Below are 15,924 nucleotides of genomic sequence, written 5' to 3'. Positions count from 1 at the left end.
GTTGTGTAGGAAATTATTTAAATTCCCCTTCAAGGGGGTCCACACTCACCTTTCAAGTATAAGATTATTCCCTGCTCCTTATAATAAGTAATTATATAAATCATTGTTTCAACAGAAGCCCTTCCATGTTCCAATTGACCGATGTTTTTACAACTAACACGTGTGTGTTCAGATAAAAATAGCACAAGTTTACTTTTAAAAAGCAGTGTCTTCGCGGCTAGTCCCAATGGTAGATTTAGGGAAGGGGGCAGGATCCCCCTCCCTCTCGCCACAAATTGTGAGTGAAAATCCAAATTTTGCACCCAGAAAGCCGATTACTTTGGCTAATATTCGACTTTCTCATTCCCCTTCGGAAATCCTAGCTAGATCCGCCACTGAGTTATAATCGTTTCTCCTAGCCTTTTGTTTTCCAACAGTCATACTGATCGCAAGGTCAATTTTATTTCACATATTAGTTTTATTTCATTTTATTTTTACCTCTTTTCTTACAGAATCTGTCAAAATTCTGGATCTATCTATCCACTACACTTCCTCTCACTGGACGACATGCTGCACTGTTTACTGTCTGTGCGCATGCGTCTGAAGACCGAAAGGAGGAGACTCAATTTTTTTGTATAGGCCATCAAAAAGTATTAAATTTTACGTTAAAACGAGAATTTTTTACTTTAGATTTAAGTGTTATTTTCACAAAGTTCATACATACAACAATGCAACAAAAATTGAAAAAGCGCTGGGAAAATTGTCATTTAATGATTTTTGCGCAAAATGAGCTGTAGTGTCTCTTTAACCATTTGATATTTTAAACTTTATTATCAATGTGACGCCAGGCTTATAAACCAGGGGCCAGGGCCTTCAAGTTTAGGAAAAAATAGCAATATTTGATTAAAATTGGGAAATTTGTTTCACACAAAAAATAAGAAAAACAAGCAAAAAGTTAACCATTTGATATTTTAAACTTTATTATCAATGTGACGCCAGGCTTATAAACCAGGGGCCAGGGCCTTCAAGTTTAGGAAAAAATAGCGATATTTGATTAAAATTGGGAAATTTGTTTCACACAAAAAATAAGAAAAACAAGCAAAAAGTTAACCATTTGATATTTTAAAATTTATTATCAATGTGACGCCAGGCTTATAAACCAGAGGCCAGGGCCTTCAAGTTTAGGAAAAAATAGCGATATTTGATTAAAATTGGGAAATTTGTTTCACACAAAAAATAAGAAAAACAAGCAAAAAGTTAACCATTTGATATTTTAAAATTTATTATCAATGTGACGCCAGGCTTATAAACCAGAGGCCAGGGCCTTCAAGTTTAGGAAAAAATAGCGATATTTGATTAAAATTGGGAAATTTGTTTCACACAAAAAATAAGAAAAACAAGCAAAAAGTTAACCATTTGATATTTTAAAATTTAATATCAATGTGGCGCCAGGCTTAGACAAGCTTTAATTTCCAGTCTTTGGCAGAGAAAAAACTGTCACAATTTTTTTTTGCAACAAAGTGGCACTGATGTTGGATGGCCCCTTATGGCATATTCTTATCAAATCATCCATCATCTGGGAATTTTTACGAATTTTGGGAAAAACACCTGCTTTTCAGCATTGAGAATGGGGCCGAATTTTGGCCCTCTACAGACCCTAAAAAAAATCTCTGAATGCAGACCAATTGCAATAGCTAGTTTACCCAATAGATTTGAAAGGACTTTCCCTCTTCCTAATCCGTCTATGGTCTTCCAATTCTATGAAAATATTCTAATATAAACTAAAGTTCTTGCATGCTATAGAAAGTGGTATTATCCTATTATGTGCATCTTAAAACGAACAGGTAGAGTGATTACTATAAGACACCCTCCAAATGATTGTATCACTTACTGTAAATATCACATTTTTCTAGCACTTACTTTCTTCTCCATTTATCCTATTTAGGCTAACACTCACTGCACTCAGTTTCTCCATCTCTACAATTTAACAAATGTTATACATTTTAAGTTTGCTGATTTATACTGATTCTATAAACTGCCAATTTCATCATCCTTAGAGAATATTACCCTGTTAAATATAGCTTTTCTGTTATCAATTTTGTGACAAGAATGTCACCACGTGCATTCTATATCAATCATATAGTGCAGAAAACTCAATGGTCCTCAGGGGTAGGGTGGGGCCACAATAGGGGATAAAAGTTTTAAATGCAAATATATAGGGAAATCTTTAAAATCTTTTTTATCTTAATATAAAATAGTGATGGACCGATTATCGCCGATCAAAAGTCCATTGCTGAAGGCCTTCCGATTTTGATTATCGATGATAGTTTTCATAATCTTGAAGAATGCAGCACTTGTGAATTTTATTTGGTTGACTGTTTTCGATCTTGGGGCAGTCATCATCAGAATAGTTGTTCATGAAATGAATTTACTGAAATAAACAAGAGGCCCATAGGCCACATCGCTCACCTAAGTCACCTTGGCTCATATTTAAAGATTTTCGCTATATATTCGCATGTAAAACTTTTATCCCTATTGTGGCCCCACCTACTCCCGGGAGACATGATTTTTTCAAAATTGAATCTGGATTATGTCAAGAAGCTTTCATGTAAATGTAAACTTTTCTGGCCCAGTGATTTTTCAGAAGAAGATTTTTAATGATTTTCCCTATATATTTGTATGTAAAATGTTGTCCCCCTACTGTGGCCCCATCTTACCCCCAGGGACCATGATTTTTACAAACTTCAATCTGCATTATGTCAGGAATCTTTCGTGCAAATGTTAACTTCTTTGGCCCAATGGTTTTTAAGGAGAAATTTTTTAAAGATTTCTTCCATTTATTAGTTATACATGTACAACTTTGATCCTCTATTGTGGTCCCATCCTACCCCTAGGGGCCATGATTTGAACAAACTTAAATCTGCACTAATTCAGGAAGCTTTCATGTAAATCTCAGCTTTTCTGGCTCAGTGGTTCTTGAGAAGATTTTTTAAGATTTTCCCTACATATTTGTATGTAAAACTTTGATACCCTATTGTGGCCCCATTCAACCCCCAGAAGCCATGATTTTAACAAACTTGAGTCTGCATTATGTCAGGAAGCTTTCATGTAAATCTCAGCTTTTCTGACTCTGCAGTTCTTGAGAAAAAGATTTTTAAATATTTTTCCTATATATTTGTATGTAAAACTTTGATCCCCTATTGTGGCCCCATCCAACCATCGGGGCCATGATTGAACAAACTTGAATCTGCACTATGTCAGGAAGCGTTCATGTAAATTTCAGCTTTTCTGGCTCAGTGGTTCTTGAGAAGAAGATTTTTAAATGACCCCACCCTATTTTTGCATTTTTGTGATTATCTCCCCTTTGAAAGGAACATGGCCCTTCATTTGAACATATTGAAAGCCCATCACCCAAGGATGCTTTGTGCCAAGTTTGCATGAAATTGGCCAAGTGGTTCTGGAGAAGAAGTTAAATGTAAAAGTTTACAGACAGACGGACAGACAGACGACGGACAACAGGCGATCAGAAAAGCTCACTTGAGCTTTCAGCTCAGGTGAGCTAAAAATTCTGAACACGGACCACTTCAAAAATCATGAAGACTTCCGTGGTTTTCATGAGTTCCAAGATGGTTGGGAGATACATTTAAAACAAACACGTTAAAAACAGGTATTTTGGTGAAGTTCTTTTTTCTTCTTTCTTTCAATAGTCTATGCAATTTACAAGGTACATGTATGTATCTGAACCTTTAGCTCCTTCAGACCAAATGTCTGACAAAGATTTAAAAATATCAACAACTCTGCTCCAGATAAATTTGGCATGTTTTTTTTAGTTTTTTTTAAATAACTTCACAACTGTAAATGATATCTTCCTGAAATTTTGCATGATGACTTGGTTGATTTGATACCTTTTTTCCTTTTATATATTGCCAAGTATGTGAATTATTGGGAGAAAATTCAAAATCTTCATATTTTTTAAAACCACCCAGATGCCATCAACACCTTGTATCACTAACACTGGATATTGCTACCAGTCATAACAATATATTTGTGTACTAAAACTCGGTGCTGTGTTGTATTGTAATTTGAGTCATATAGATGTTGAATGTTGTGCACGTTCACTTTGGGTCCTAATTTGGATTAAATAAATCATATAACTGTACTTTGTATTCTCTTTAGAGAAATCGATAGGCATATAGCCTTCACAGACTTCTCTTCGCAAGCATTCATGTTTTAATTCTGGAAAACATGTAAATGCCGGAGTCGGTGACAGTTTATGCTCCGACCAACCTTTCGACTCAGATGTGCCTGGATTTACGCAATAGACAAGTTGTTTTCAAACATTTAACAGTAATGCACAAAACTGTCACAAGGAAATCAACACTTGAAAGTGCTTTTAATCCATTTTCAACATGTCCCCTGTCCCAGGTTTAAATCACAACGCTGATTACGTCAGCCATTTCTTAACTGGTCCCCTATTGTGATAGCTTCTCCCAAAACCAGTTAACGTAATCCCGAGACAGGGGACATGTTGAAGATTCGTTGAAAATGGATGTAAAGGGAAGTAACTCAGATTCACACTGCACAATATTCGGTTTTATGGAAACAATTCCTTCAAATCGATACCAATCTTCATAAAATTTAATGTGTGACTAGATGGCATATATCTATGAACATATCTTGAGGTAATTTCGGCCCTTTCATTGGTAATTTTGGTCATTTCTTTGGTAATATCGGTGACAACTCCTAATCTATTTTTAGAAAGATATTTGACAGACAAGCAATAGTGCATGTAAAGGTTCTGAGTGTAAAGTTGTATATTTGCAATATCAACCCAATGATGTTGGTTAACTCTTGTTTACAGCGACAAATAGAAATTTTCTAAACAACTCGAGCGCAGCTCGGCCCGGTGACGGAAGACTGAATATGGCTTTACTGTGCGTATAGCCTTCTGCTTACATGTGCAACTTCATAATTCTTAACACGCTACATTCCGAATTAAAATACTTACTTAGCATTTGTTGGCTTTAAGTTATTTTGTTGAATTCAATATCATATTTCCTTCAGAATATATCAGATGCATCATTATAAACATCGTAAACATTGGCCATATGCACACGCTACCGGATGTCAAATACTTGATGGGAGAAAATTTCCCGCGCTTTTTCATTAAGGGCATCGCTGAGAAGTCTGTTTATAGCAATTATATAATCAAATCACTGTATAACGTGGGAAGAAAATACTTACTCATATATCATTGGTAAAACAGATTTTATTTTTTATTATATATTTCATTCTCAAAGTTGTATCATCTCATAACGTCTAATTCTTTGGCTTTTAAATTTTACCAATCCACAAGTGATTACAATACTTGGACTAGGAAAATATTTTCTATTCTAGATAATCTGGGATTTTCAAACACTACAAAATATAAAGGTTCAATTCAACACCTTTTACCAAACATAAAACAAAGAGTCATTGACCAGTGCACTCAGGAACAATCATCAAAAATCTTTGGTTAAAAAAAATTGAATTGTATAAAATAAAATAAAAAATTATACACGAGAAAAAGAAGTCCATACGTTGAAAAAGATCTGAGAGATCCTCTCTTAGAAGGAATGAGATTGAGTGCACATAAACTTGCAGTAGAATTCCACATTGATCAATGAATGGAAGATGTAATGCTTGCAATATTATTATACTGGTGTGATTGGGGATGAAATTCAAATTCATCACCTACCTTAGAAACATTTATAATATAACACAGAAAAATATTACTCTGGACAATGAAAGATAGCCTACATGTTACAAATATATTTTAACAGTGATATACATAAAGTCTTGAAATTTTCACTGTTTATTAGAGACTGTTTTGAGAAGTCAATTACTCAAGATGATTCAAGCTATAGAACAAAAAATGGTTGGAGAACAACATTTTGGCGGATGAGGGCGTGTCAATTGCATCAAGTTGTACATGTCCGTGAATTGACTATATCCATGTATGTAAAAGTTTTACAATGATCCATGTTCAACATATGGAATTACGCGGACATCAGAAAGTTGGGGAGGCGGATGGGTAAGGGGGGGGGGGGGTTCATATTTCCACCAACATCAATCATAACAATAATATTTTTTCTTTTGTGAGGATCCGGGTTAAAATAAGGTCCTCAGTACCCCCATGCTAGTCGTAAGAGGCGACTAAATGGGGCGGTCCTTTGGATGAGACCACAAAAACCGGGGTGTGTCACAGCAGGTGTGGCACGCTAAAGATTCCTACTCAAAGGTTGCAGCGTTTAGCATAGGCCTAAATTTTGCAGCCCTTCACCGGCGTCTCCATCTTCATGAGTAAAAAATTCTCGAGCGTAATAATTCGTAATTCAAAACTAGTTGCACAGCTGTTGAATCCAAATTATCATGAACAAATACATGGCGAGCTTGTGTAAAAATAAAAGTTCATACTTCGCTGCTCCAGTGACCACTGATATCGTAGAACTTAAGTGTTCGCTGCTCCATTGTTGCAGATATTGACGAAAGCTTCAAAGAATGGCTTCAAATAATGTATTATTTCATTGACCGTCATGAATTTGTCATTTTTAGCTCACCTGAGTTAAAAGCTCAAGTGAGCTTTTCTGATCACCCGTATTCCGGCGTCCGTCCGTCTGTAAACTTTTAACATTTTTAACTTCTTCTCAAAAACCACTGGGCCAATTTCAACCAAAGTTGGCACAAAGCATCCTTAGGTAAAGGGAATTCTAAATTGTTAAAATAAAGGGCTAGGTCACCTTCCAAGGGGAGATAATCAAGAAAAGGTAAAAATAGGGTAGGGTCATTAAAAAATCTTCTCAAGAACCACTGGGCTAGAAAATATTAAATTTATAGATAAACTTTATTAGGTAGTGCAGATTCTAAATTGTTAAAATCATGGCCCCCAGGGGTCAGATGGGGCCACAATAGGGGATGAAAGTTTTACACACAAATATATAGGAAAAATCTTTAAAAATTTTCTTCTCAAGAACCACTGAGCCAGAAAAGCTGAGATTTATATGAGAGCTTCCTGATATAGTGCAGATTCTAAATTGTTAAAATCCTGGCCCCCGGGGGTCGGATGGGGCCACAATAGGGGATGAAAGTTTTATATACAAATATATAGGAAAAATCTTTTAAAATCTTCTCAAGAACCACTGAGCCAGAAAAGCTAATATTTACATGAAAGCTTTCTGATATAGCGCAGATTCAAGATTGTTCAAATCATGGCCCCTGGGGGTAGGATGGGGCCACAAGGGGGGATCAAAGTTTTACATACAATTATATAGGAAAAATCTTCAAATATCTTCTTCTCGTGAACCATTGGGCCAAAGAAGTTCACATTTACATGAAAGCTTTCTGACATAGTGTAGATTCAAGTTTGCAAAAACTATGGCCTCCAGGGGTAGGTTGGGGCCATAATAAGGACTACGGTTTTACATGCAAATATATATAGAAAGTCTTCTGATATGGACCAAGGTGACTCAGGTGAGCGATGTGGCCCATGGGCCTCTTGTTCCTCATCCCCCTCTCCATTTTTTTTTTCTCAAAATTATTAGGGCGGCATCTGTATAACGCGATTAGATCCTTATTGAGATTGCATCTACTAAGATCGGGGTAAGTGGTGTACACATATCTAATTTATGTACATGTAAATGATTTCATGACCACTAACTTTGTCTCAGGGTAAAAGATATAACACAAAACCATCAGAATTCAGTTTGTTACTTTCGTTTTACATTCACAGTGTGAATAGCCTTCTCCAGAATGATTTTTTTCCAGATAAAATGTAAAATGTAATTGCAAACCACGTGTATCTTATAACACTTATAGTTTAACATAGTTCAAATTATTACCCAAGATTGTAAATATACTCAAATTTCACATGTCGTATGAAAATATGATAATGTAACTAGCGGAAAAAAGAAACTGTGCATTATTTAATATATGAAAAAAAATTACAATGAGCAAATTTTATTTTTTGTAATACTGTTAACAAATGTATTCGAAGCAACATTTCGTAATTCATTAATGTTAACGTCGAATAACGTCAATTTCAGCAAACTCGAAAGACACTGATATTCGAACTTGAATTAACAAAGTTAATAACGCGTGTGACCACCATTTGCATTCACGCATGTTTGACAACGGCGCCTCATTGATGCTACTAAAGTGTTCAGAAATGCTTGAGGGATGTTGTTCCAGAATCAAGCAATGTCACTGGCTGATTTGGTAAACGGCGTTGACGTCGTTCATCCCAGACGTGCTCGATCGGCGATAAATCGAGGGAAACAGCTGGTCAAGGCAAGACATCGACATTCTGTTGGTCAAAAAAGTTCCTGACTACACGTGCAACATGTTGCCTTGCGTCTTGCTGCAGAGTGATGTGATTTTGCTGTCTCTGTATGAAGGGTATCACATGGCGCTGAATAATTTCGTCTCGATAGCGTACGTCTGTGAGATTTCCATTGACAATTTGTAGAGGGGTCCTTTCACGTGCTGTTATTCCACCCCACACCTTCACCGAATTGTCGACGTTGCACAACACAAGCGTCCTGGTACCGCTCCCCAACACGACGATATACTCTGTAACGGCCGTCACTGCTATCCAAATGAAATCTGGATTCGTCAGTGAACAGAAAATTGGCCCAGTCCTGTATTCTGAATCGCAGATGTCGTCTGCACCACGCTAGTCTAGCGGTACGATGACGTTGAAGCAGTATTGGGCGCACCGCTGGACGTCTTGGTCTGATGTTGTGCTCGCGCAGACGATTACGCATAGTTCTTGGACTGATTGGTCGAAGTCCAGGAATCCTACGAGCAGTCAAACTTGCTGTCTGGAAACGATTTCTCAGGTACACAAGTCTAATGTGGTTGTCCTGTCGACGCGACGTCACACGAGGACGCCAAGAACGTGGTCGATCCCGAGTGTTACCAGCTTGTTGGAAACGTCTCCATAATGACTGGATGGTGTTCCGATGAACTCCAAAGTGCCTTGCTACGATATTTTGTGCCATTCCAGCTTGAAGCATCCCAACAGCACGGATACGTTGGTTTTCGCTGAGTCGTGGTACGACAGGAGGATAAATTTTGTCAAAGCTAAAGTGCTTTCCTTCACGAATAGTGTCCAAACAAACCTTTTACACTTCTTACTCCAAACAGTATTGGCCAGTATAACTTGTGCGTACGAACACTTCAATAAACAACATGTGTTCACTAACCATGAAAAAGTCCGTGCATCTGAGTCGGGTACTATCCGATATTGTTAAAAAATGTCACCTTTATCAATTGTTTAGATTTTATAAATATAAACAATTAATATAGAAAAATTATACTAAATTTTATAATGCACAGTTTCTTTTTTCCGCTAGTATATATTGTTTAACGTCCCTCTCGAGAATATTTCACTCATATGGAGACGTCACCACTGCCGGTGAAGGGCTGCAAAATTTAGGCCTATGCTCGGCGCTTACGGCCTTTGAACAGGAAGAGATCTACATTGTGCCACACCTGCTGTGACATGGGACCTCGGTTTTTACGGTCTCATCCGAAGGACCGCCCCATTTAGTCGCCTCTTACAACAAGCAAGAGGTACTGAGGACCTATTCCAACCCGGATCCCAACGGGATGACATATCAATGAAAATGGTTATTGTTAATAGATAAAACGTCGTTGATATATCTAAATGTCGAGTTTCTTCTCATATAGACGCTTTTGAATAAACTATGCTTCATAAGAATATAAACACAGGTCAGCTAACAAAGGAGCATAATTTGTACCCATTGGTATTTCATCAGACTGTTGGAAGAACTGATCACCAAAGACTGCGAAGATATTGTCAATGAGGAACATCAGCATATTTTTAATTTTAACTTCACAGTACTTGTGCGTGAATCAAAGTTGTGTTTAACAAAGTAGTTTTTGGATGACCGATCACTAGATACGAATATTTTTCTTCTTCAACTTTTGTTGAAGAAGCAACTGTCTATAGTGTCAAAAAGTCTAGTCTTTAATTTATCGTAAGGAATGGTCGTGTAAAGTGTTGAAAAGTCATACGTTGTGATGATGTAGATTTGAGAACAAATTTGCGATTTCGAATTTATACTAAAAGTCCTTTGGAATTTTTTAGAATCCACATATGATTTACACCACTTCTGCCATATGTTGTGGCACAGTGCGTTTGAAGTTTCTCCTTCACCGCTGTATTTTCGTGAGGAGCAAAGATAGGGGCTTGGTAGAAGATATACTCAATCCAGCAATGTATCTTTTTTTGCAAGGGTTTTTTGTCAAGTTTAGGCGGATCAGGTCAACTGGTGTGTACGGAATAGTTCCGTGTGGAAGTACTATGTTGTAAAAGGAGTGATTCGGTTTTTGCATTATCGACAAAAATGCATATTGTGATATCTCATGCATACTTCATTTTTTGTCATTGCATTGACTCGTTGAGATTGACACATTGACAAATTAAGTTGTAAATGCATCGACACATACTACCAACTTTGTTTGTTAATTTCAACGTATCAATGCATTGGCAACTTAGTTTGATTAGCTCACTAATTTCATTTCTGTCGGAACTACTTTGTACATTTACTCATATTCATCCTTTCCATTGACTGGGATATTGAATGTGACTAAAACTGAGAATGGGTTTTTTCTGTAAGGCCTAATGAACAGAGGAAATTAAAGGTTAAGACAATGAACAGAGGAAATTAAAGGTTAAGACAATGAACAGAGGAAAATAAAGGTTAAGACAATGAACAGAGGAAAATAAAGGTTAAGACAATGAACAGAGGAAAATAAAGGTTAAGACAATGAACAGAGGAAAATAAAGGTTAAGACAATGAACAGAGGAAAATAAAGGTTAAGACAATGAACAGAGGAAAATAAAGGTTAAGACAATGAACAGAGGAAAATAAAGGTTAAGACAATGAACAGAGGAAAATAAAGGTTAAGACAATGAACAGAGGAAAATAAAGGTTAAGACAATGAACAGAGGAAAATAAAGGTTAAGACAATGAACAGAGGAAAATAAAGGTTAAGACAATGAACAGAGGAAAATAAAGGTTAAGACAATGAACAGAGGAAAATAAAGGTTAAGACAATGAACAGAGGAAAATAAAGGTTAAGACAATGAACAGAGGAAAATAAAGGTTAAGACAATGAACAGAGGAAAATAAAGGTTAAGACAATGAACAGAGCAAATTAAAGGTTAAGAAAGTCTTTTATTCTCCACTGAATGTAACGATAACATGTAAATGTATTCGTTTGTTGCTTGTAAATCTCGGCATAAAGCTAATATATGATGAATTGTTTTTGCTTTGATCCATCTAGCAGCAACAGCCTCAAGAAGTTGAGTGTAACAAATAATGTCCACACACCAGGTGCGTATATTTGTATATTAATGTTAGTTGTAAGGGACATGAAGATATCTGCCGTCTAGAAGCACAGGATATGTATCACCGATTCCTTGCTTATGGTGATGTAAAGTGAAGGAAGACAATCTAACATACGTGGAAAAAAATGATTTTGCCAGTTCTACAAATCGAAGCAATAGTTGTCATTATTCCAAATTAATAAATTCTCCGTGCAACTTAAATAAGAAACAACAACACACTTTAGTTAGCATTATTATCTTATTACATCATTCTCGTCATCAATCTATAATGACATCTAAAAGACGCACAGATATAATATGCACATCTCCTTCCTTATTTAACAACTGTCAATGACTATGTACTCATTACATGTTGTAAATAAAATTTATAAAACTAGCAAAAAAAAACTACATCCATCATCCAATTCGTTACCGAGGCTCACAGAACGATGGCAAGGATACACATACGGGATTTCAGTCAACAACCGGAAGTGGAATGGAGAATTGCCATGTGGTTCTCTTGAATGTGGGCGTTATGTCCACAAAACTTCATTTTTCTAGAAAAACAAGACATCGACTCAAATCTCAATCAACTTTGCATACTTACTCTTTCCCCCTCTCTCTCAATGTATATTACCTTATCCTATGATAATATGCATGCAGTGTTCAGTATTCACCCGCTAGGTGTCTCTGTTGACTCAACAGCAATGTATCTGACCACCAATTCGTACTTAACCCACTCTCTCTCTCTCTCTCTCTCTCTCTCTCTCTCTCTCTCTCTCTCTCTCTCTCATGTATATTACCATATCCTATTATGATATACATGTACATGCAGTGTTCAGTATTTACCCGCTAGGTGTCTCTGTTGATTCAACAGTAATGTATCTGACCACCACTTCGTGCTCGGAACCGATAGCTTTCAACCCATCTCCACGTACAAATCTGACTCGGACTTCGGAGATGACACCAACATTTGTGTGTGTTACAATGACATGCCTCTCTGTAGTGTCCTTAAGGTAAAACTGCATCAGTCTGAATGATGAAAATAACAAATGTCTAAACCACTAGTATATCTATTACATCACTTTTTCCAATAGCAATCATTATAACAGCACTATTTATTCAAACCGTGAAAATTTGAGTTCTTCGGACTGTCCTTTACGAAGAATTCTCCATAAAAGTGTCCATTCATCGAATGAGAAATTACTATTTCCATGTTGTACTCGTGCCCTGAAGTTGAATGAGGTTTCCAGTTATTACGGATGCTTTTTTGACACCAATATGTGCTTATAATTTAAGATGACTACCATACCACAATACGGGGAATGATTAGAGGTGCTGAGGTAGAGGGCGCCCTGAAGAGACGTCATGTCTGCGTCATATCCCATCACTGCACAACCGCCAGCAGAACAACCCATGCATCTTCCATTGTCGAAGTCCTCCAGCAAAGAACACAGATGGGCATAAAACTTACAGGGCGAGTTGATGGACTCGATGAAGTAGTCATGGGCTCTGCTGTGACTGCACGACAACGCGCCAGTCACAGATCCTTCAATTACATACAAACACGTTAGGTGAAAGGCACACATTACCATATATATATATATATATATATTAAAAAACCCATTAAAATTCAACAATCCCTGTATGGGGCATTTTATATAAATAGACCTGTATTACCGGTATCAACATGTTAATAAAATCATACCGAATGCACCGTGCAGAATATTGCTCAGTGCACTTCCTGCAGGTTTTTCTGGGCAGCCTGGTTGATATTCACCGCCATTAGGAAAGAAGTCCAGATCGCCTACTAAATCACGTGTACCGTAACCTGTTGTGCGAAAAGACGCGTGTTTAAGTCGGTTTTCTGTTGTTGCACCTTTCTCTTCGATATGTTTCATGAATAATATCTACATGCTATATATCTCGCCTTTAGTTAGAAGGAACGTTGTTGCATCTGTGTGGATGACGTCAACAAAGGAAGCGTCATCAGGATCCAGACGCCTTCCTATTGGTTTCCCCGAGAACAGGGGATCTGCAGGATCTAGTCCTGTAATGCATGAGATACATGTAGAGAGCAATGTAAAAAGAATGGCTTATATGGATATTAGTAAACTATTTCGCAGTTCGCAATACTTTTGAAATACGTTCAGATGCGTCAATTACAGCACAAATTAGGCATGTCTTACTTATTACATGTAAACGCCCACCACTTTTGACCGTGTCGCGGCAGGCGTTGGAACGATAAAGAACCCTCACTGCTACGGCCGAAAGCGTTAAGCATAAGTCTAAATTTATGGTACTTTACCTACAGCTGGCGACGTCTCCATATAAGTGAAAAATTCTCGAAGCGTCGAAAAACAAACAAACTCAACCAAACCCGACATGGACCTTCCTCAGTACCGTGTGTGTGAATGAGAAGATACACGTACAGAGTCTGAAATCTTAAATTGTCGCTTCAACATCCTTTTGACCTCAGAATCATATCTTTGTGAAATGGCTATAACCAATGGTATAAAGAAAACCTAATTGTGCCCACAGATAAGCAAACTTTAGATGTGCTGGAAATGTTAAAGATAATGGCGAGCGATCTCACGTATATAAACGTTGTAAATGTAGCCATGTTTCAGGATGAGCACTCAAAAGCCCTTTCCCTTCTATGTAATTCAAATATATAGCCGACCTGTAATCCGACCGACATTTGTTAGTGGATGGGCCGCTAACCCAGCAATCTGGGCACCAAGACTATGACCAATGAGGTGTACATCGGAATATTTCACATGGGCGTAGTCATGCAAGTGTTTTAACATGAAGGACACTTCTGCTCCAACGAGGTAAACATTTCCTGCTGCTTGTTCATATGGCCATTTTGCTCCTGAACCCCAATCAATAACGATCACATTAAAGTCGTCCTGATGAATTTGAATAATTTTTTGTTAAAAAATCGTCTGTGTAGATGAGATAAAACAGACCAGTTTTTATGGTTGCTCTATTACCTTTCTTAACAGTTCATTCTTCGCTTTGGTGATCCATTCCGATCTTCCATTGTCCAAAAAGCCGTGAATAAGAACTTTTGTTTTCTTGGTTGCATTAACATGCTGTGTAAACGAAGCAACGTCTGGAGCCAGAATTCTTCCTGTTCAATCAAAAAGGAGCAACGATGCACTGACCCTATCCGAATAATGACATTTGGGAGCTAAAGTTGTATACTAGTTACCTCCAGTTTCAGCTATATGAGAGAACTGTGATCCCTGAAACAGACGAAAACGTGTGTTGACAACGGATGGTGTTTGTGGGGTCTTCAGATTCCCGTCTGAATGGAAGCAGCCGTATCGTAAAAAGCAGACGATGTTCCGCTTCTCCACCGAAGCAAAAGTAGAGGCAAGAAGCAGAAGACAGGGACTGAGTACAGACGACACCATATCGGGTCACCAGACGGGACACTTCTGTGTAAAGAGGTGTTATATTATCTCTTGCTATCAGAAAACTGTATAATGGTAAAAGTTCATGGTTTGATGTTCGCGCTTTTGCTAACTGCCTATTTGCATTGTGTATTTTAAACTAAGACTACATGTTTAAAGGTTAGGTCAACAGGAATGCTAGTAGTCCATCTAATCAATCTGGGGTAAAGATGAGTCTTGGCCATGATTCATAATATTGATTGGAATATCCTTAAAACGTTCAGATTGTCTGAATTCGAACATGTCTTCCGTACGAGTGTATATAACGGTGTTTTAATCATAACACTAAGTTCTTTTTACGTTATACAGTATTGCGGTTATGAGCTATGAAATATATCTAGCACAATTCATTGTAAAAACAAATCGAATACAATATGAAATATTTTACCCACTTGCAATCCGGTACATATAATGAAGAGAAACTTGAGACATAAATTTAGTTCGTTTCCTTTGAAGAATCCAACTTCTACCCAAAGACAAAAATCTTCAAGATGTGTCCAGGTTTCAGTTATTTGATAGCCCCGTCAAGTGAACGAATGAATTTGATTTACCATGCCAAAACTTCACGAAATCCCTTACAAGGATACATTGCAGGACCCAGTAAATATTCAACCAAATTTACTTCTCACGAAAATATCAGTTGTTGTGAAGGAGAAACTTCAGAGGCATTCTACCACAATATATGCCAAAGTGGTATAAGTCAGATGTGGTTTCTCAAAAATTCCAAAGAACTTTTACTAAATCACACAGATTTTTTTTTGAAATCAACAAAATCAAAAGATAATACTTTTCCACACTTTATGCCACCACTTTTCACAACAAGTCAAAGAGTAAGAATTTTAATATCATAAATGAATTCAGAAATATTCAAACTCGATATCTTGCGATCAATCATCCAAAAATACTTTTGTTTAAACACCGTTCTGATTCCACGCACATGTACTCTGAAGTTGCTATTAGAAAGATGTTCGAGTTCCTCGTTGACAATATCTTCGTAGTCTCCGGTGATAAGGTCTTTCGACAGTCTGTTGGAATTACCATGGGCACAAATTGTGATCCTTTATTGTTTGGTCTGTTTTTATATTCTTG

At 37.1% G+C, this 15,924-nt stretch overlaps 1 protein-coding gene and 1 pseudogene across 4 annotated transcripts in view; both read right to left on the bottom strand.

Annotated features, from left to right (window-relative positions):
- LOC125659318 (uncharacterized) overlaps nt 1-5,144 on the bottom strand; it is a 59,289-nt gene extending 54,145 nt beyond the window's left edge. For all 4 annotated transcript variants that reach the window (XM_056148546.1, XM_056148547.1, XM_048890957.2 and 1 more), the window contains exons 1-2: nt 4,988-5,144; nt 1,900-1,956 (exon numbers count right to left, since the gene is read on the bottom strand). In XM_056148546.1, the coding sequence (XP_056004521.1) occupies nt 1,900-1,956; nt 4,988-4,994 (64 nt within the window). In that variant the 5' untranslated portion in view covers nt 4,995-5,144. The remainder of the gene's footprint in view (nt 1-1,899; nt 1,957-4,987) is intronic.
- A 6,061-nt stretch (nt 5,145-11,205) lies between these two features.
- LOC125659320 (pancreatic lipase-related protein 2-like) lies at nt 11,206-15,523 on the bottom strand (annotated as a pseudogene).
- Between the last annotated feature and the right edge of the window lie 401 nt (nt 15,524-15,924).

The sequence above is a fragment of the Ostrea edulis genome, chromosome 9 (assembly GCF_947568905.1).
Source record: "Ostrea edulis chromosome 9, xbOstEdul1.1, whole genome shotgun sequence".
NCBI classification, from domain to species: domain Eukaryota; kingdom Metazoa; phylum Mollusca; class Bivalvia; order Ostreida; family Ostreidae; genus Ostrea; species Ostrea edulis.
The sequence above is the reverse complement of the archived record's forward strand: the minus strand, read 5'-3'. Positions and strand labels throughout refer to the sequence as shown.